Raw genomic sequence first — 20,887 nt, forward strand, 5'->3', positions numbered from 1 at the left:
TTCCCGCCTCTGTTACAATATTTTTCCTTTTAAAACGATGTATTAATATTTACTGTAGCATGAACAGTAAAACTTGGGTTCTCCCATTTGAATAGAGGGGTAGAAGCCAGACACGGCATGAAGAAATCACAACCTTTTACTTGGATAAATAGGAGACGAATAGCCCAAATGAAAGCAACAAAGCAGTAAAATCTAAGGGCTACAGTAATCGTAAGAGTTCGTACATTCATACTAAACACGCTCTATAATGTATAAATTAATCCTAATTATTAGTACAGAACCTTAATTCTTCTTCATATCGAACACATCTCTGTTGAATTTGGTGAAGCAGTTATGAAATTTTCAAAGTAGTTATTCCCCCAAATAAGAGTTAGAATTGGCATCCCCGATTAATTAGAAAGAAATCCTTTGATCTAATTAAAACTGGGTCGATTTTTGTAAATAAGTCTAAAATGGATCGATTTTATTGAATAAAGCTATAAAGGGGTCAGTTTTTAAAATTTCTCCTATTTTGTTAGCAAGTAGAATTTATCAGCATTACTTTTTGAAAGTGCTAATAGGAACATCATTACCGTGCTACTTTCTTGATATTATTAATTAGAATGATGATGATAAAAATGAGTGCACTTATATTTATTAGCAGACAATTAAGGTCCGCCTCCATCCATCATTCTCACATCCGTACCAAAACATTGATAGAAATAACACAACTGTTCAAAAAAATATCAAAATCATTAATGAAAACTAATGACCTCATGTGGTGGTGGAGGTGAGCATAAATAGGTGCAAACCGATTAAACCGGTCGAACAGACCGAATTTCGGTGGTTCGGTTCAATTTAAGAAAATTATATCTTCGATTTAATTTTCAAAATTTTGAAATTCAAAATAACTAAATCGATTAGCCGGCCATTCTCAACAGAAATGTCAAGAAGTCATGGTCTTTCTAGGCGAAAGGAAATTACAGTAATATTTTTACGCATCTTAGTTGATAAATATTATAGAGTAATCGTTTTGACGAGTCTTCTCTTGAACTCCGGATACAAAACGAGCGAGATGCTTAAAGGAGTAAGGGTATTGTTCCTCAGCTAATTATTCTCTAATTTTGACATGACTAGACATAAGCCAAACGAAGCAAACCGAGCGCATCGAAATCGATTTGATTTGGTTCAGTTTATTTTTAAATCTAAACCGGTTCGACCCGGTTTGACAAAAGAGTAGTTTAAAAACCGACCCAACCAACTCTCACAGAGAGCAGGGATACGGATGGGGAGCCGGTAACCAAACACAGCAACGGACAACACGCCTCCCTCCCACCCCGCGCCAAAATAATTACAACTTCTAATGTTTTTTTTAAGTTAAGATTAGTTGGATCACGTGACTTCTCTTCCCAGAATGCCCCTGTAAAATCCCTCCTCCGTCTTCTCGCAGATCTCAGAGAATCTGTACCCATTAAAGGCTCCCACCCCCCCGCCAAAATAATTACAACTTCTAATGTTTTTTTTTAGTTTAGATTAGTTGGATCACGTGACTTCTCTTCCCGTAATGCCCCTGTAAAATCCCTCCCACGTCTTCTCGCAGATCTCAGAGAATCTGTACCCATTAAAAGGCTCTCACCGTCTTCGGCTGCTATTCCCAAAATACCCATTTCCTTCCCAGAATAGCCCCGGCCTCTTCGAGAGTGGGGAGAATCCTGTCTCCTTCCTTTTGGACTGGGAACCAAAATTTATTCCCTCGACCTAAATATCCAAAATGCAATAAAAAAGCTGCCTCCTTTTTGCTTCTCCAACCCATCAAAAATGGCAACTTCGCTGGGTGTTTTGCTCGGGATCCTCCTCCTCTTGGGTTCCCGCGCCGAGGCCGGCGGGGTCAATCTGTTAAAAGGACGGAATTCGTCTTCACTGTTGGTCACTGTCCCTGAAATATCAAATAGTGGTCAGGACTAGCAATTTGAAAATGCAAAAAAAAAAAAAAAGGTGACTAACCTTGCTCCAAATCTGCCTCGTAATCTTCGGGATCTCCGCCTGAAGCCTCTCCAGCAGAGGCAGCAAGGCCGTGCGTTTGGGTGAAGGGCTCGAGCTGAGGAGCGAAGGGAGCAGGTATGCCGATGGGTCTGGGGTGCTGAAGGACGCATTTTCGAGGGTCCTTGACGAGATCAAAGCGGGCCACGCCGTCGACGGGGGCCCCTCGGGCTCCGGTCTTCTCGCCGGTGTCCGTGTCGTCATCCTCTCCCCCGATGACGAGGTGAGAGCATGCGTCGTACCAATTTGATTGTCAAAATTTGTAGCTTGCATGGTGAAGATACGGTAATGGAGACTCATTTACATGGGGAATTGAGGATTTTTTTGTCATGGGCGAAAGCCGAAATTTTGATAACTTTTCGGGCCACGATACAAAATATTACTGTTTATAAACTTCAATAGCCCCTTATTGGGTTTTCGGTCGCGCAAATCTAAAACTTTTTTCTGTTGGTTGATGCGCAGTTGAACTACAACGTTGATGAATCCTACAAACTGTCGGTTCCAGCGACTGGAAATCCCATATATGCCCTTATCCAGGTTGGTACTGTTAGTTTTTTAGTTTACTAACATTTTATGTTGTTTTACAGAAGGGTAAGATGCTTTTAGTGTAAATTGATGTACGCAATGCTACCCAACAGTTTCCAAGAAGGTGTATAAAATAGAGACTGATGGTTATAACAATTCGGTTGCTCCTTTTGTGAAGTTTTCTGCATTTTAAATATCATTTTTTGAGAATGTTTGGGTCAGAAATTGTTGTTTTTATTGTCATCGAATCTATTACAACTTTAGCCGTTACAATAAACTCAAATAAATAAAAAGTCGATCCTTTTATAAGATCTTCTTACACAATGAAAATATAAGATTATAATTTCTTCAAACAACACACAACAGGTGTTTATCGACCATTGCTTTCGCGGGATCTTTGTCAGTGACGGGGTTTATCCGTGGACCGCCTACGGATCGGATCCGGTTGACGGAAAATTGATAGAGCTCCTACTTCACCAAGGAAGTATTCGCTTGAAGCTCTGAAATCGACCAAGCGAAATCAGTAGCTCTTCTCGAGATTAAGACTAAGCCTAATCTCAAGGAACGACGGACGGGGCTTCAGATCCTTCGAACTCTCCCTCTTCATGCTGAAGAACTTCGCCGAGATCTGTTAACCTCCTCTGAAATTTGTGCTCCATTGCTCTCCAACTTGGCAACACCTCCTCGTCTTGATAATAATTCACTCCCTCTGAAAGGAGGCTCTAGGTTTATATTTATAGGGCTCCGGATGCGGGGTATTTAGATAAGAATGAGAGATTTGATCATATCTTCAGTTGACAACGGTCTAATCATGTTTGTGGATGATATCCAATCAGTTGGGAAGCTCTGGAACGAACAAATCCCGAGAAAATATATAAAAAAAACATGTTTTCGGGCAGTTGGCGCGCGCGGCAGACTCTGGTGTCCCGCGGGGGTGCGGGACACCAAGTGGTGTCCCCGCGTCCCGCGGGGGCGCGGGACACCAAATAGTGTCCCGTCGGGGCGCGGGACATCAAATGGTGTCCCCGCGTCCCGCGGGGCCGCGGGAGCTCGAGACTTAGTCATTTTTAGCCTTCCGGACTTTTATTTTTCGTCGTTCTGCGTCTTTTGTCATTTTGTTGACTTGTACGCCTCGCTGACTTGCTTCATGCGCTCGTTAGCTTCTATACGGTCTTGAATGATCCTATTTGACTCAAATGATGACATTTATTGTCTTCTCTCTGTCTCGAGCCGTGTTCGGACACCTATAGGTATTTTTTGACGCCTACAGAGAATTTTTTCAATTCATTTCTTGACAAAACATTTTAAGTTTTATCTACCAATGCTTTTTGGTAGACCAAGACCTTGATCTTTTGTCTTTTTTGAGAATTTCATTGGCTTTTTTGTTCTTGGAATCTTCATCTTCATTATGAAAGAAAGTTTGGTTTTTAGATGTCTTATTATTGTATATACTAAAAATCATACAGCGAACCACTGAGTGCTAGCTGGAAGTTGATGATATCTTGGCTATTCATGGGTACAACAATGGTACAGGACATATAGTTACTGATTTTTTTTATTTCTTCATATATCCTATTATGATGCCATGATCCTATTATCATCAATGATAGTCATTATATCAAATTTAAAATTTGATATTGGTCCTTGCATGTGTGGCAATTATATGAACATCCTCTTCATTTCATTGTTCTTTTGATGAATATAAATGACGGAGAAGAAATGTTGCTAGGTGAGGAAAAGAACTCTTACTATAGAAACAGAAATTGGAGATTGTTGAAGAATTTAGGCAGTCAGTATTGATCATTTCTCCTTATATCAATTTGTATGATCATAACTTCAGAGGCAAATTAACTTAGTGAGATATACAACTTCTTTTATTACATTCTCTTTTTTTTTTTTCAGGCACAGACAGTTTATGGAGCACTTCATGCATTACAGGTTAGTTATACTCATCAAGGGCAAAATTTGCATCCTTTTATTACTAGATCAGTTGTGGAAATATAAACATCTATTACTGCAGACGTTCAGCCAATTGTGCGATATTAATCTTGCTAGTGGGACTATTGAGATTTCTTTGGCTCCCTGGACCATCATTGATCGCCCTAGGTTTCCTTATAGAGGGCTTTTAATTGGTGAGCCATTTGAATATATTTTTTCTTCGTATATTTTTCACTCACACCTGTGTTATAGACTTATAGTATTCCTAAACACTTCTTTATTACTTTCTTGTAGATCTTAAGTAAGTTTCCTTATGAAACTACTACAGCAAAAGAAAGGCTTTTAAAAATAAAAGTGCATACTACACATTTTGTAAAGCAGTATATGCAAATGTTATTTCAATAATCAATTATTCATATTTACTATATTGTTAATTCATGTATAAAATATTTTTTATTATATTTTCCACTAAATGTTTCTGGCACCTTGCACTTAGATGCAAGTGCTATTTGTACATTTATCAAATAATCCTACCAATGACATGCTACCCTTCAGTTTCTTTCATAAATGGCATTTGCTGGCACCCGATTCAAAAGGAGAGTGCTTTTAAATGTTGGCTAAAAGTATCTTTTTGTTAAATAGTATGAAATATCCAGCACCCCTCTATTTATTCATTTTGATATCCAAAGAGAACATTGTCTGCATTGATTTCATTTTGATCTAATAACCACATACCATGTGTTACAATGTTTGTGTATGATGCAGATACATCACGACATTATCTTCCTGTGCCAGTTATAAAGAGTGTTATTGATTCTATGACCTATTCGAAGTTGGTATGCAACTTTCAACTAGAGTCCGCTATGGTTTTGAGTCTTTTGAATGTGAAATGAATGCTTGTTAGCATAATACTTCCATTTGCAACTCTTGATTTTTGTTTGACCAAAACTTATGGAATTCACACATTGTGTCCAAATTCATTTGCCTGTAATCTTTTCTTCACCATGCTGTTGTACATGCATGAACTATCTAAGCGTAGATTTACCAAAGATTTTTAAAGCCTTTTCTCTGTTTTAAAAGTTCTATAGGAATTTAACCAGCTTATCTTGTTTTCTTCTTAAAATAAGTGCTATTTTGTTTGGGTAAGAAAAATACAAAGACTTCTAGAAGTTTTTGTTAGATAAAACAAACACTACAAATAATCAAAAGAATTCGAAATAGGGTTAGAAAAACGCAGGCTGAGAAGGGGTAATCGTGTGATTACTGCCCTAGAACAATAGTCGCCGCCTTCACAGAGACGATTTGATACGACTACGCCTAGCGGTAAGAACCCCCGAGAAAACCGGCACCAAAGTTTACTGTGAAAGTTTGATCTCTTACTCAATGGATGTTTGCCCAAAATTAAAATCAGAAATCGAAATATTATAGAGAATTATGAGAGAGAGATTGGGAATTGTTCACTGTTTTTACTTTTCTTATTTTTTTTTCATTTTTTCCTGAGATCCCCTTTTATAGCCCTTGAGAGTTTTTTCGGTTATCGTTGATGAGGCCGGAGAGGACGCCGTTATTACCGCGGGAGAGATGCTGTCGCGGAGAAGACGCCGACGTTATCGGGAGGGGAGAGATTTCTGCTCTGAAGAAAATAGGAAAGAACGGAAAAGGAAAACATGGAGGATAATGAAACGAAGCGTAGATAAGGAAGGAAAAAAATGCAAATGTACCCCTCAAAATATCATATTTGCAAAAGAACTCATTCTTTTAATTAATTCCAACAATCCCCCCAAAAGATTGAGTTCTGGGGAATGAAAGAATAATAATAACAACAACAATGATAATGGTAACAAAATATAGGTTGGGCAACCTCATATTATGAATTCGGCAAAGATAGCTTTCGGCTTTGAATCTTTACTTAGTGACATGTGTCGCAATCTGAAAGACATAATGAATTAGACATTGAATTAGACCCTTTGATCAGAAATTAACAAAAGCACACATAATATGCTTCCATTTATTGAGCGAGCAGATAGGAGCGATAATGGCCATGCTCACAATAACCGTCTCATGAGAGTTATTAGGACTCAGCCCCATGTCCCTAATCGCGACCGTCACGGTTTCTCTTACGTAGATAAGTCCTCCATGTGAACGTGGCTTGGGGGCCACCACGCTTGTGGACGCGTGAAGAGATCACAATGACCATTGTAATAGTTTATTAGGTTCCCTTGACATATCAGTCCTAGAACTGATGAGAGGAAGAGCTGATATCTCACTTTGTTGAGATATTCGCTTCAGATTCTTATTTCCTTGGTGAGACGAGGATTCTTATTGCGATCTTTCTCTCTTATTGTGCACCAGAAACTCTATCGAAATTTTCGTTGCGCATAACACTCCAAGGGTACTGTGACTGGATATTACACCCCCACAAAGGTTAGACTTATTAAGAGTAGAACTCATCATTCCCAGTCACATCATAAGAGCACTGTCACCATAGGAATGAGGGAGTAACTAACATGGTGTAAGTCATAAATGCATCCAACACTACAAAAGGAGTATAACTCCGAAAGTCAGTGCTCCACACGAGCTCACCAAGCTAGCTTGTTTCTACCACATTGAACCTTTTTCATGAGAATAACTCATCAATCAAAGGTTGGATTCCCGCTGTTAGTGAACTCTACTATGGGCTTAACCCTATTCCCCTCGATGATTCTAGGATTACACTCTTAGATAGACCCTTTGTCAAGTGGTCTGTCAAATTTTTCTCTGACTTTATAAAATCCAAGGCAACATATTTCCCATAAGGTTCTGCATAGATTTAAATCTTATCTGCGGATGTCTGTTCAACTTTTTATTGATGATATTTTGTTTTAAAAGTTCTATAGTGGATCTGGAGTCCGTGTGAATAGACCTATATCAGGAGGAATAGGTCCAGACATAAAAGGGAGTTCAGATATAAAGTTTTTCAACCATTCAGCTTCTGAGCAGCAAGAATCTAAAGCTATAAGTTCAGACTCCATGGTGCTTCTGGTAATCATTGTTTGTTTACAAGATTTTCAAGATATAGCAGCACCGCCAAGCATAAAAATAAATCCAGAAGTAGACTTTACATTGTCAGAATCAGTGACCCAGTTAGCATCACTATACCCTTCAATCACATTAGGGTATCCAGAATAAGTTAAAACAATAGTCGGTTGTACCTCTCAAATATCTAAAGACTCTTTCTAATGCATTCCGGTGTTCCTGACTTGGGTTACTAGTGTATCTACTTAGTCTACTTACTGCATAAGCAATGTCAGGTCTGGTTTGATTTGTCACATAAAGAAGAGAGCCTATCAATTGTGAATATCTATGTTGGGATATAGACTCACCATCATGTTTGTTCAAGGTGATTGAGGAATCATAAGGTGTACTTCCAGGTTTGCACTTATGAAAATCAAATTTTTTTAACATTTTCTTTGTGGAACAAATTTTCACTGTAGACTCAAACCAACTTTTAATTACCAAAATCGACCTATTTTTTTTAATTACCAAAATCGACCCACTTTATGCCACGTAAGCTTAATCACATTTTCTAACTAGTCAGGGTTGTCAATCCCGACTATTTAGGACATTAAAAATCGGGTTTAAGGGTTCTAATTGGGGTTTAACAACCTCCTAAACAGTCGGGATTGGTAACCCCGACTAATTAGGAAATGAGATTAAGCTTACGTGGTATAAAGTGGGTCGATTTTAATACTTAAAAAAAATGAGTCGATTTTGGTAATTAAAAGTTGGTTTGAGTCTACAGTGAAAATTTGTTCTTTCTCTATGCTATGGGATAGACTCAAAGAAATGGCTTTAGAAGTTTTGGAGATTTTCATTCCAAGAATCAAATCAGCTTCTTCAAGATCTTTCATGTCAAAAGTCTTTGATTTGATAAATAATTTTTAGCTTCTAGAACGACTTCGATTGAAGTCCCAAAGATGAGAATATCATCTACATGCAAATACAAGATAACACAATCATTGTGAATAACTTTTGAGTAAACACATTTTATCAAATTCATTGATAGAAAAACCATATTCTATAATGATTTTGTTAAATTTTTGATGTCATTGTTTAGGAGCTTGTTTAAGCCCATATAGAGATTTCATCAATTTGCAGACCTTTCTTTCTTGACCTTTGGCTATGAACCCTTCCGGTTGATCCATATAAATCTCTTTTTCGAGATCACCATTTAAGAAAGCGGTCTTAACATCCATTTGGTAAATAGTCATCTTTGTGAATAGAAGCTAAGGCTAGAAGGACTCTAATAGTTGAAATCCTAGCTACAGGGGAGTATGTATCAAAATAGTCAATACCCTTTTTTTGAGTATACCCTTTTGCTGTTAGTCTAGCTTTATATTTCTCAATGGTTCCATCAGGTCTTAATTTTTTCTTGAAAAACCATCTACAACCAACTGGTTTACATCCTGGAGGTAAGTCAGTTAAAACCCTAGTATTATTTTCTATAATAGATTTAATTTCATTATCTATGGCTTCTTTTTAAAAAGGAGCTTCAGAAGAATCCAAAACTATCAAGAACTTGATCATTCAATTGTTGGTTTAGAAATTAGGCACAGAAAAACAATGACAGAGCAAAAATTAATAGAACAAAAATTTCAGATTGAATCTTTGAAACAGAATGAATATAATGTTGCTATTGTTCTAGATTGTTAGATAAAACAAACACTGCAAATAATCAAAAGAATTCGAAAGAGGGTTAGAAAAACGCAGGCCTGAGAAGGGGTAATCGTGTGATCACTACCCTAAAATAATAGTCGTCACATTCGCAGAGACGATTTTATGCGACTACGCCTAGCGGTAAGAATCCCCGAGAAAGCCGGCACCAAAGTTTACTGCGAAACTTTGATCTCTTGCTCAATGGATGTTTGCCCAAAATTAAAATTAAAAAATCAAAATATTGTAGAGAATTATGAGCGAGAGATTGAGAATTGTTCACTGTTTTTTCTTTTCTTGTTTTTTTTCATATTTCTTTGATATCCCCTTTTATAGCCCTTGAGAGTTTTTCCGGTTGTCGTTGATGAGGCCAGAGAGGACGCCGATGTTACCGTGGGAGAGATTTCCGCTGTCGCGGAGAAGACGCCGACGTTATCGAGGGGAGAGATTTCCGCTCTGAAGAAAATAGGAAAGAACGGAAAAGGAAAACACGGAGGATAATGAAACGAAGCGTTACAGAGTTAGATAAGGAAGGAAAAAATGCAAATGTACCCCTCAAAATATCATATTTGCAAAAGAACTCATTCTTTTAATTAATTCCAACAGTTTTGACTGTTGCAACTTTTGAGAAATTTGTACATTTATTGTCCTGTATTACTTTACAGATGATTGGGAGTGATTTTACTATATACAAATTAATTCAGTATGAACTCTGCATTATGCTTTTTTTTACAGTATATGAATTCTAATTAACTATATTTTACTGTTATACAGAATGTTCTGCATTGGCATATTGTGGATACACAATCTTTTCCTCTTCAAATTCCTTCCTATCCCAAACTATGGAATGGTGCATATAGTTCCGTAGAACGATATACTATAGCTGATGCTGTTGATATTGTACAGTAAGTGTTTGTTCCCCAGTGTGCTGTTTTTTTTTCTTTTTTTAACTATAATTAACCATTTTATCATGGCTTGTGGGAGCACCCCAATCAAAATAAAGTGAAAAAAAAGAAGGTAAAAAATAAAGGAGAGGGGAAATGGAGAGAGGGAAGTTAAAAGGGGCATTTTTTTCCAATTTCTACATTCAACATGTTTGGTGTGAGGAATACTATTGTGTCCTACCATACTGCTTTCTTTTCGTTACTAAGTTGACTATTTAACATAATGATAGTAGATTATCTCTAAATGCGCCATTCCCAATTCTATGCCCTATTCATACCGTAAATGAATCCTCATTCTATATGTCTGCTTTTCTTACTTAAGTGGTTTACTCTGGATCAGTTTTTTACAGACTTCTCTAAATCTTGCAGTTATGCAGAAAGGAGAGGAATTAATGTTTTGGCTGAGATTGATGTGCCTGGTCATGCATTGTCATGGTAAATTTTCTCTTAAGTTGTTTTGCATTGCTGATCTTATGAAGAATCTGTGTTCCAGTCTTGCTTTTAACTTGTGACTTCCAATGAGGTACCACCATCAATCGACTTCATTAGGATGAGGTCTTAAAACCCTGGAGAGAACTGCACATTTAACTAGCTAAGTTTACCATCATTAGCTATTATTTTATTGGAAAAGTTGACCCCCTAACTACTTAGAATCATTCGCGCCACCCCCTCCTCCGCGGTTTTGAAAAGTCACTCTTTTATCCCTTAAAAAAGCAAATCATCTGTGTGGCCTCACACATACACAGGCATGCAACTTGGCCGGCACTGTAAACACAGGGTGGGAAAATACCCATGCATGTGCCAAAGCCTCAATCAGATCCTGTTATACATCCACGCTACCATACACTGTATCAGTATCCCAGAATCAGCGCCGGATTACCTTTGGCAAAGTGGTGTCTTGTGAAACCACTTTGCCAAAGGACCTATGAATTATGATTATCTTTGAAAACCTGTGTTAGAAACATTGCATATTTAATTAGGATTCAACTAACTAATTTAAACATTCACTATATTCAGTGTCTTAGTTGCTTCATGGCCAGTAGTGTTGAGTTGTGAGAAACATTTATTACTCCAAATTTAGTCAGAAGCTGGAGTTTAATATACCTTCAAAATTTGTAGTCGTGACAAGATCATCTGCAGTCTCTCTTACAAAAAGTTCCTCCTCTCTATGACCCATAGGATATAGTAAAAATTCTAAACTCTAGAGAAGTTATTTTCGCTTTCTTACATTCACTTTCTAATGCCATACAACTTCACAGACGACAACAACAACAACAACCACCAAGCCTTTATCCCAAAATGTTTGGGGTCGGCTACATGAATTCTATTTTTCGATTCCATTTTGTTATATGTCATCTCCTCCGTTAAGTTAGTTCTAATCATATTCTTCTTAGTTGTTTCTAATCAAGTCATTCTAGTCTACCTTTAGAATTAGCCCCATTAACTCTAATATTATTGTTTTTCCTAATCAGTGTACTAAGCGGTCTCCGTTGTACATGACCAAAGCATTTTAATCTAATCTCTCTCATTTTATCCTCAATAGGAGCAACATCTAATTTACTATGGATGCACTCATTTCTTATCCTATCTTTTAATGTATACCCACAAGACTATCGCAACATTCTCATTTCTGCTACAATCATTTTTTGAACATCATGTTTTTAATTGTCCAACACTTTAACCCGTAAAACATAGTTGGACTTATAACCGGTCTATAAAAATTTTCCTTTAGTTTCATTAGTATTTCACGATCACATAAGATTTCTGAAGTATACCTCCATTTCAACCATCTTGATTTGATTTGATACACAACATCATCCTCTATCTCACCATCATGCCTATTGATTGATTCTAAATAGCAAAAATGATTAGTTTTAAGTATTTCTTTGCCATCAATATATACCATAGGCTCTCTTCCTTTCCTAGTTGTACTAAAAATGCACTCTATATATTCTATTTTTGTTCTACTAATTATAAAATCTTTATATTTTAAAACTTGTTTCCATTTTTCTACTCTAGAAATAATGCATCTTCTAGTTTCATCAACTAACACTATATCATTGGTAAATAACATACACTATGAGATTTCATTCTGAATGTGCTTAGTAAGTTGGTCCATAACTAATGTAAAAAGATAAGGATTTAACGCTGACCCTTGGTGTAAACCTATGATAATTGAAGATGGTTTAGTCTTTCCATTATTAGTTACTCTAGTTGTTAATCTATCATACATACCTTTAATCACATTAATATATATACTAGATATATGTTTCTTTTCTAACACCCATCACATTACCTCTCTAGACACTCTATCATAAGCTTTTTCTAGATTGATAAAAACCATATGTAGATCCTTTTTCTTTTCTCTATATCTCTTCATCAACCTTCTCAAAATATGTATAGGTTGCATAGTTGACCTCTCGGGCATAAAACCAAATTGATTTTTAGATATACTTGTCTCATTTTTTAGTCTTTGCTTAATTACCCTCTCCCAAAGTTTCATAGTATGACTCATGAGTTTTATACATCGATAATGCGAACAACTTTGTATATCTCCTTTATTCTTGTATATCAGTATCAACGTACTAATTCTCCACTCATCCGGCATTCTTTTTGTCGTGATAATCTTATTAAATAGTTTAGTTAACTATCCTAAGCCTATATCTCCAAGACATTTCCAAAATTCAATAGGGATATCGTCCGGTCCTACGGTTCTTCGACTTTTTATTTTCTTTAGAGCATCTTTAACCTTGCTAATCCTAATTTTTCGACAATATTTTTTGGGTAAACTTGTCAAGGATAGGTTCAAACTTTTTAGCTTATTATGTTGTGACACCACTTTCCGAAAGTCATTCATCCGGCCCTGCCCAGAACAATATACAAAACATGAATACGCAGTGGAAACTGAAACAATATAAAGTGATCACTGCCTAAGACCATTTACAACAACAAAAACCTTGCATGACTAAAGTTTCAATAAGATATATGCATTGAAGATTGAGCTTGGAGCCTAAACTCCATAGTTTCAATATCTATTGTAGTTCTATGAGTTAGAATATCCTGTCATTTACAGCACAAAAAAGGTTTTCAAGTTTTTTCACAACTCTCTTTTACAGGGGTAAGGGTTATCCTTATTTGTGGCCATCAACTGATTGTCAACAGCCGTTGGATGTTAGTAAGGAGTCCACATTCAAAGTGATAGATGGGATCCTTTCAGGTAAATTTTTTGTCCCACTTGAAGTCAAAGGAAACTTTTAACCTGTATATAGTGCACTCATGCCAAAACCTAAACACTCAAACATATCACATGAAACCTACAAAGTGATTCATGGAAAATTATTGTTAGTTACTAGCCAGATCGCTAGTATATAAATACATGAATTTTCTAAACTTGATGAATTCTCCTCCCAAAAGTATTTGATCCATTGTGAAATTAAGATCGATATTCATGTAATGCTTAATGCACAACACTCTTGTGTCAATGGAATCAGCTGCTAATTGAATGCATTAATAATAGTTAATTTCCTTGTACCATCGATCATGAGCACATTGAAGCGTTGGAATTGTAAGACTGCCCAATTAGGGAAAACCCGGGGAAATTGAATAGTAAAGAAAGATAAATACTAAAACACAATCAACTGATTTATGTGGTACAGAAAGATTTGTTGCATCCACTTAGCGAGGGCCGAGGAGAGGATATATGTAATAAAATTCAGAGTATCATGCAAAGCGGGCTCTGTCATGTAGCAATCATGACCATCCTTTCGCAATTTCCGCTATGAGAGAATTGCAACTTGTTGATAACAACTGTAGGAATAGTGCAAATCCACCTATCATACGATTCCTTTTATTCAATTATTTGAAGAACATTCAACCCGGAACCATTTGATGTGGTTTACAGGCGCGCACATGGGCACACACATGTATATGGAAAAAATGGGTATGAGGTGGTGACTCATTTAGTAAAATGAGCTACAAAAAGATAGTCATGTGGTGAGGCCCACCCTACTTGTCACATGAAAAGGGGTGAGTCTCACCAATCTATCTCTTGGTAGCTCATTTTGCTAAAGGAGCCGCCACCTCATACCCATCAAACCCTCTATATATAGTCACTCTTTCTACATAGCATTACCATATACGTGAACAGTGTAAATCATTTTTGGTGGTGACCATCATGTAGTTTTGGTTGTTGCAACAGAGTCAAATTTCTTTCCTAGTAACTTGTATACTTGTAGAATATTTTTGGTGTATTGTGTATTACATCAAGTCGCCATCTTAACATGAGAAACATTTCTGTAGTATATTTGTCGTTCAAAAGTATGACTTCTCTGGTGAACTATTATTATCCTTTGAAAGAAATTTCTTTATTGTTTGAACATTTCAGATTTTAGCAAGGTCTTTAAGTTCAGATTTGTTCACTTGGGAGGTGATGAAGTTAATACAAGTAAGTCTTATGTTTACCTTTTTCCTCCCTTTTTTCTGTTTTCGAGAGAAACAAATCTAACTTTCCAGTTAATTATGCTTTCTGTTGTTTTTTTTTCCTCCCCCCCCCCCCCGCCCCCGCCCCCCGGCTGATGAGCGCATGAATTTGTGAGTTTTGCCATCTATGTCGATGTTATAATCATGGTGAATTTTTTTTCTCCACAGAAAGTAAGATATGAATAGGGAGATGTACAGTAAACTATTCTTAAGTTCATTTTCAAATTTCATTGCTACCGCTAGAGTATAATCTTTCAAATTGCTATCCGTTTTATTCCTCTTTCAAGGGTTAGTTGTCATCAGACTCATACTGAAGGTCCCCATACAATATTCTGGACAATTATGCCATTCTTCTCATTTAGGTCTCTCTACCTTTGATATTTTTCATTTCTCTCTGTAACTTATACTTTAAACCCACATGGAAAGAGAGTGTGTTTTTTTTTGTGGGGGGTTGGGGAGGGAATTTGAATTTAAACACTAGAATTACTTTAATCAGCATAGGATAAGAAGTAATGGCGTCATTCCGTCAAGCGAAAGCATTATAATTTGGAACCAAGACATAAAATCTTGAGGAATCTCAAACGTATTCAGGTTACATTTCACTATTTGAATACTTACTTACAAATAACTATGAATCACTCCTTCTAGAAGGTTAAATATTGAGTTCCAATTAAACCATTTCACGCAGCATGGAATGTTATACATAATGGGTGAGCATGGACGCCCACAAACAGCAACATGCACATACACAACACTCCCACAGATGCAAGCAGGAAAAAAATCAAGCCCTTGTTTTTATAATATTAATACTATAATATAGTTAAGTTGTCAGTGAAAAGGTTATAAACTGAAATTGTTATAAACTGAGAACTTTCACCCCAATACCATGTTATATGATCATTCTTTCAAAGTCAAAGCTCATCTTTTCTTGTTGTGGGTGTATAACGTTTATCGAGCAAGCTTAACATTTTATTCAGAAATTTCATATTTCCACTGGGACAAACATTTTCTTTTTTCGCACTCAAAACACATATTTCTAGTCTTGATACCAGAAATAACGTACATGTGATGCAAATTTTTCTAAAGCACCTTTTTCTTATTACAATTTCAGGTTGTTGGACAATAACTCCTCATGTACGGGAATGGTATGTTCCTCTTGAAATGATTCCATTTATATTTGGACAATTAGAAAACAGTAATACTGGTTTTCTAGCAACAAATTTTTAGTGCGAAAATAGACACCTAATAAATAAGGCAAGATCCTTTTTCTTAAAAATTCAAAATATAGAAAATTTTCTTCCATAGAAGACCCAATCTTTCTTATTAAACTCGTACCCTTCTTTCTGCGACAGTCATATTCCACTGAAAAGGATGAAATCAAAAGCATTTGGAGATGGGACTATCCTCATCATATAGCTTCACAGTTTCCCAGCAAAATCCTAATACAAGTCTGCAGTCCTGTAGACATCAATAATGTCTCCAAGTTTCAACTTTCAACCTGTTAGTGAAGTGATTTCATAGAAATGGTATCTTTTACTGACACAACTATAATCAGTAGTGCAGAGGGACCAAAGTATCTCAAGCATAAATGCTAAAAGTTAGCAACTTAGAGAGATGTAACACACTATATCAGTATGGGGGCTACACATAGATGAATTTAGCAGAATCTAGTTCCAAGTTCCATCAATGCAAACTTAACCAAGAGCTGTTTAGATTGAGAACCATTGACTTTTGACGTTGTCATCTCAAATGCCTTGACTGAAGGTCAAAGGCCAAGAAGCTTTCTCTTCTGATGCTTCCATGAAGTTTTTAATTACGAGTTTGTATTGCTGCTTCTTATATGTAATTTAAGATATTAGAATTTAGCAGTTTAACTTACAAATTAAGCAGTCCATCATCATTTTAATGGTCCTTAAAGTTCTAGGAAAATCCTAAGCACCCAAATATAACTTCATCTTGATATTAGTGCATAAAAGTCTACACACACACACACAAGAGGTTAAAACTATAAAAAATGATTGCTCAGTAAATCATCGACCTAGTAACTAGAGATTACATTTTATTACGTCTGGGAACTTAATGACAGAGTGCGGATTGAACTTGTCCTCTCTCCTTTGGATATTTAGAGAAATCTATTATCATTCACCACGCAGCACAGTTTCCTCACACAATGGCTTTTGGAGAATAATTTTATACTTCACAAATTGCGCCAAAAAAAAAGAAAAAGAAAAAAAACCAGACTCTAAATGTGATAATTTTTTGAACACCATGAATTGACTGCTGGTGCTCCTTTTCGTTTCATGAATTAGTCTTATATCCAACACTCTGCACCTCACACAAAGGATCCATATTGCCAGTTTCTAATTTCAAATGTCTTACCAAATACTCTGTGCAGGTTAAAGCAGCATAAGATGGATGAATCTGGTGCTTATGAATATTTCGTCCTACGAGCTCAGAAAATTGCATTATCACATGGATATGAGGTCATTAATTGGTAGGGAAACTTCCTCTGGAGTCCTTTTCTCTTTATAGTTTGTTTCTCATATTTTTTTTATTCCCGAGGAGCAGGGAGGAGACTTTCAACAATTTTGGAAACAAACTGAATCCTCGAACAGTGGTGCACAATTGGTAATATACTCTGATCTTCACTAATTTCTGCTTTTGGCTCTGTCTGGATTATCCTCAAAAACTCATTCTCACTCTTGCATGCTCCACACCTGGGTATAAGATCTTTGCCCTATTCACCAGTTATATAGGTTATATCATATTTAACTTTGTGTTGTTCCTTCTTTCATCTATCTCAATTTTATCAAAGGATGTAAGGCATACCCTTATCATATGTATTATCTGGTATCTTCTCTTAAGTACACTAAATTTTAAGATATGTTTCCAAAGTATTTGGCTGGAAATATTGCCAAAGTATTTGGCTGGAAATATATTATCCTGCTGTCCATTCAGCGGCCATACGAAGATTAGTACTGTCCTTTAAACATAGCCACTCATGGGACTGGCATTTGAAAAACAAACATGAGGAATTTGTTAGGGTAGTAAAATAATTTGTTTTTCACAGTTAAAGACCTAAAATGATGACTGGGCTCTTGGATCAAATAATTTAGTTGCGAGTTGCACAGCTATAACCACTTGTACGTACAGTGATGCTTACTTTCTGTATTTAGTCCTCTATTCTGATTTCTTCCTCTTTATGTAATTTCCCTTCCATCCCCAGAGATACTCTCTTTTCAATGAAATGTACATGTCATTTGATTTGCTAGCACCTGGAATAGATTAGCTGGTTGCAATCTCCTTGCTGGCTATCTTTAGGAAGAAAAACGTTTTACTGTAGTTCTCTCCAGTGAAAATTTACACGCTTAGCAGGAAATGAAATAATGAATCCATCAGCATGCGTTTTTTATCCAAGGTACAACCTCATGTTTAGGGGAAAAAATATTGATTTGGGCACATTACACATGTAGAAAACACAAAGCCTATTATGAAATGCTGGCTTGAGCTAGAACCATGGCATTCCATGATTCTCTGATTACCGTTGTCGAAGTCACTTTATCATTCCATGGTTCTCTCCAATCATCAGTATCACCTTTCATTATTCTCTCTAATCACCATTAAATCGGCATATAATGCAAGCATTCATGATATTCTACCATAATATTCTTCTACCAAATTTGTAATTCTTCCATATTTTGTGGAGAATTTCTTTTTTTTTTGTCGCTGTACTGAAAGTTTACTATGTAAATTAAATATGGATTCAAGCAGAGTGAAGTCTTTTACTCCTAAAAACATAGCCCAGGAAGACATATACTAGCAACATGATTTTGTGCGATCTCTCTAAAGTCGTTATTAGGCTAACTGGGTAATGTTTAAGTTCGAATTACAGTTTTGAACGGGTTAAGGAACAAATAAAATTGTTACCTGCATGGAGTTTAACAAACTACGAGGGAAAAACAACAACAGTACTTAGTTGATTTTGAAACCTTTGGAAATTATTTAGAGGGAGTACAAAAATAAGTTCCAGTGGATTATGATATGCATAGCCTGTCACTGCATGGTCAAATTTGGTTCCTTTATTTTCACTAATCATGTCTTTCCAAGCCCAATACTGCCTAGTTAACTGAATAGATGTCATATATAATAGAAAATTGTCTACGGCAGAAATGGCCATATTTTTTCGCCCGCCACCAGTGTTCAGCTGTTGAGAAATGAGAGATACTAGGCTCCTGTGGGTGTTTATGGGCATGCCTACAAATGTTCAAGGTCACGCAGAGCTCTTTTTTGGTTACTTTTCAAGAAACTTTTCAGCAGCCATATGTTACAAAACTATCGTAGAATTAATTGAAGTGGGAGAAATATATTAATATCATTTTCTGTAACAATTGTCGAGTACTAAGAGTAATGAAAATTCACCTATAACTGGCAACTATTTCTTGTTGATTATATAAGGCTCGGTGGCGGTGTTGCTGAAAAGGTAGTTGCTGCTGGGCTAAGGTGCATTGTGAGCAACCAGGATAAGTGGTACCTGGATCATTTAGACGCAACATGGCAAGGGTTTTATATGAATGAACCTCTTGTGAACATCTCTAGACCTGAACAGCAGAAGTTGGTTATTGGTGGTGAGGTGTGCATGTGGGGCGAACACATAGATGCATCAGATATACAACAAACTATTTGGCCACGAGCTGCAGCTGCAGCAGGTAATATATTAGTTTTTAAGTTATTTCTATAGCAAATACCCAATAATCATACAGGAAGATACTAAGCTATGCAATAACCGAAGTGTTAGCTTCTTTTTCAAATGTTTACTGATTTCTCATTGGATCCTTACTTTTTTGGCTTAGGTTGATCTCTTACTGCGTAAAATAATTTCTGAGTAGATGTACTTTCTGCGATTTGACCTTGCTAACCAACCTTGATGCTGTTTGGATTCTAAGAAAAATGAGCTTTCTTCTATATGTTTCTATCATTCAACTGCTAAAATCTTAATGCTAAATCTTTTTCAGCATAGCTCTGATTGTTTCCTGAAACTTATTCAAATATGTTAGTTTTATGCACTGCTGTTCTTCAGCATTGCTGAGATATCTCCTCATCTGAGGGCAACAAAAACGATGGATTCAAGGTGTTTCCTTATTTTTCCTCTTCTACATATTGTCATTCTATCATATTCTACAGAAGCAAAAGAGCAACAAAAAGTACAAGCATGCTCTTTTTAGTTTGAGTTCTTTATTCAGTGGCATATATATAGTCCTGCAATTTGCTTATCTACTGTCCTGGTTATCCTCCCCTTACCATCATCAGCTAGTGCAACATAAGTAACTCTTCATTTAAAAAAGTTTCATTAAATACGGCATTAGCAAGGAACATGATCGTTAACTTCAAGTCACTCTATCGCATTTTTCTCACTTTTCATAGAAAAATATGCTGACGTCGAGCATCTCTTGTGTCGTTCAGAACGGTTGTGGAGTCCATTGGAAAAGCTGGCAAAGGATCCAGAGTTGATCGCAGGAAGATTGGCTCATTTCCGGTGCTTGCTGAATCAGAGAGGGGTTCCCGCTGCACCACTCGACGGACTTGGTCGAGAGGCCCCGAGAGGGCCAGGCTCATGCTATAAGCAATAGGAGCATTCCTCAAATTAGAGGTTCAGGCTTCCACTTCTTCAAGTGAAGGGATTCCTCCGATTGTTTTGGCGATGCATTGAGGCTTCTACCATTGATTACAAAGAAGCAGAAGTAGTCAGATTCCTTCCCAAATTAAAAAAGAAGTCTCGCATAGCCAGTTCTTCGCATGGCTAAATTGTATGCATCGCTTGTTTGTCAAGGAGCAAAATTTTTCTCAATCAGAAATGTGTGCTTCGAAGACATTTCTTTAGACACGATGAAATAAGAAATTTAAAATCACTTGATGTTTTTGTGAAAAATGATCTTTCGCGATTCAAACATATCAGTCAAACAGTGTGAAAACGATGCTAATGCTTTCAGCAAATGAAATATCTGTGCATTTATACACACTGTTGACACATACAACATATGAAATTTTCTTCTCACTGTAGTATCAAGAGAGATGACAGCTATTGTGATATCATATCAGGCCTGCGACCGCTGGCCATCTATCGTCAAGACCACCACAACCGCCAACAGTACGTATCTGAAAACTATCCAAGCTCTCCTGCATTCCTCCTACATGCTTATCCATCCCCTCAAACCTGTCTGAATCCGAACAGCCATTTTCCCTCTTCAGTCGGATACTGCTCAGGGAAGGATAACCGTTGCACGGGAATTGGA

At 36.7% G+C, this 20,887-nt stretch overlaps 1 protein-coding gene across 1 annotated transcript; it reads left to right on the forward strand.

The window, feature by feature from the left end:
• On the forward strand, positions 1,798–20,611 carry LOC109839408 (beta-hexosaminidase 3). The gene is made up of 15 exons (XM_020407833.1): positions 1,798–1,943; positions 2,029–2,242; positions 2,482–2,556; positions 4,447–4,482; positions 4,565–4,676; positions 5,248–5,318; positions 9,949–10,079; positions 10,488–10,553; positions 13,235–13,335; positions 14,503–14,562; positions 15,709–15,742; positions 16,993–17,091; positions 17,166–17,225; positions 19,053–19,303; positions 20,058–20,611. Exons 1-15 carry the CDS (start codon positions 1,798–1,800, stop codon positions 20,222–20,224), a joined length of 1,623 nt encoding a protein of 540 aa, XP_020263422.1. The 3' UTR covers positions 20,225–20,611.

The sequence above is a fragment of the Asparagus officinalis genome, chromosome 4 (assembly GCF_001876935.1).
Source record: "Asparagus officinalis chromosome 4, Aspof.V1, whole genome shotgun sequence".
NCBI lineage: Eukaryota > Viridiplantae > Streptophyta > Magnoliopsida > Asparagales > Asparagaceae > Asparagus > Asparagus officinalis.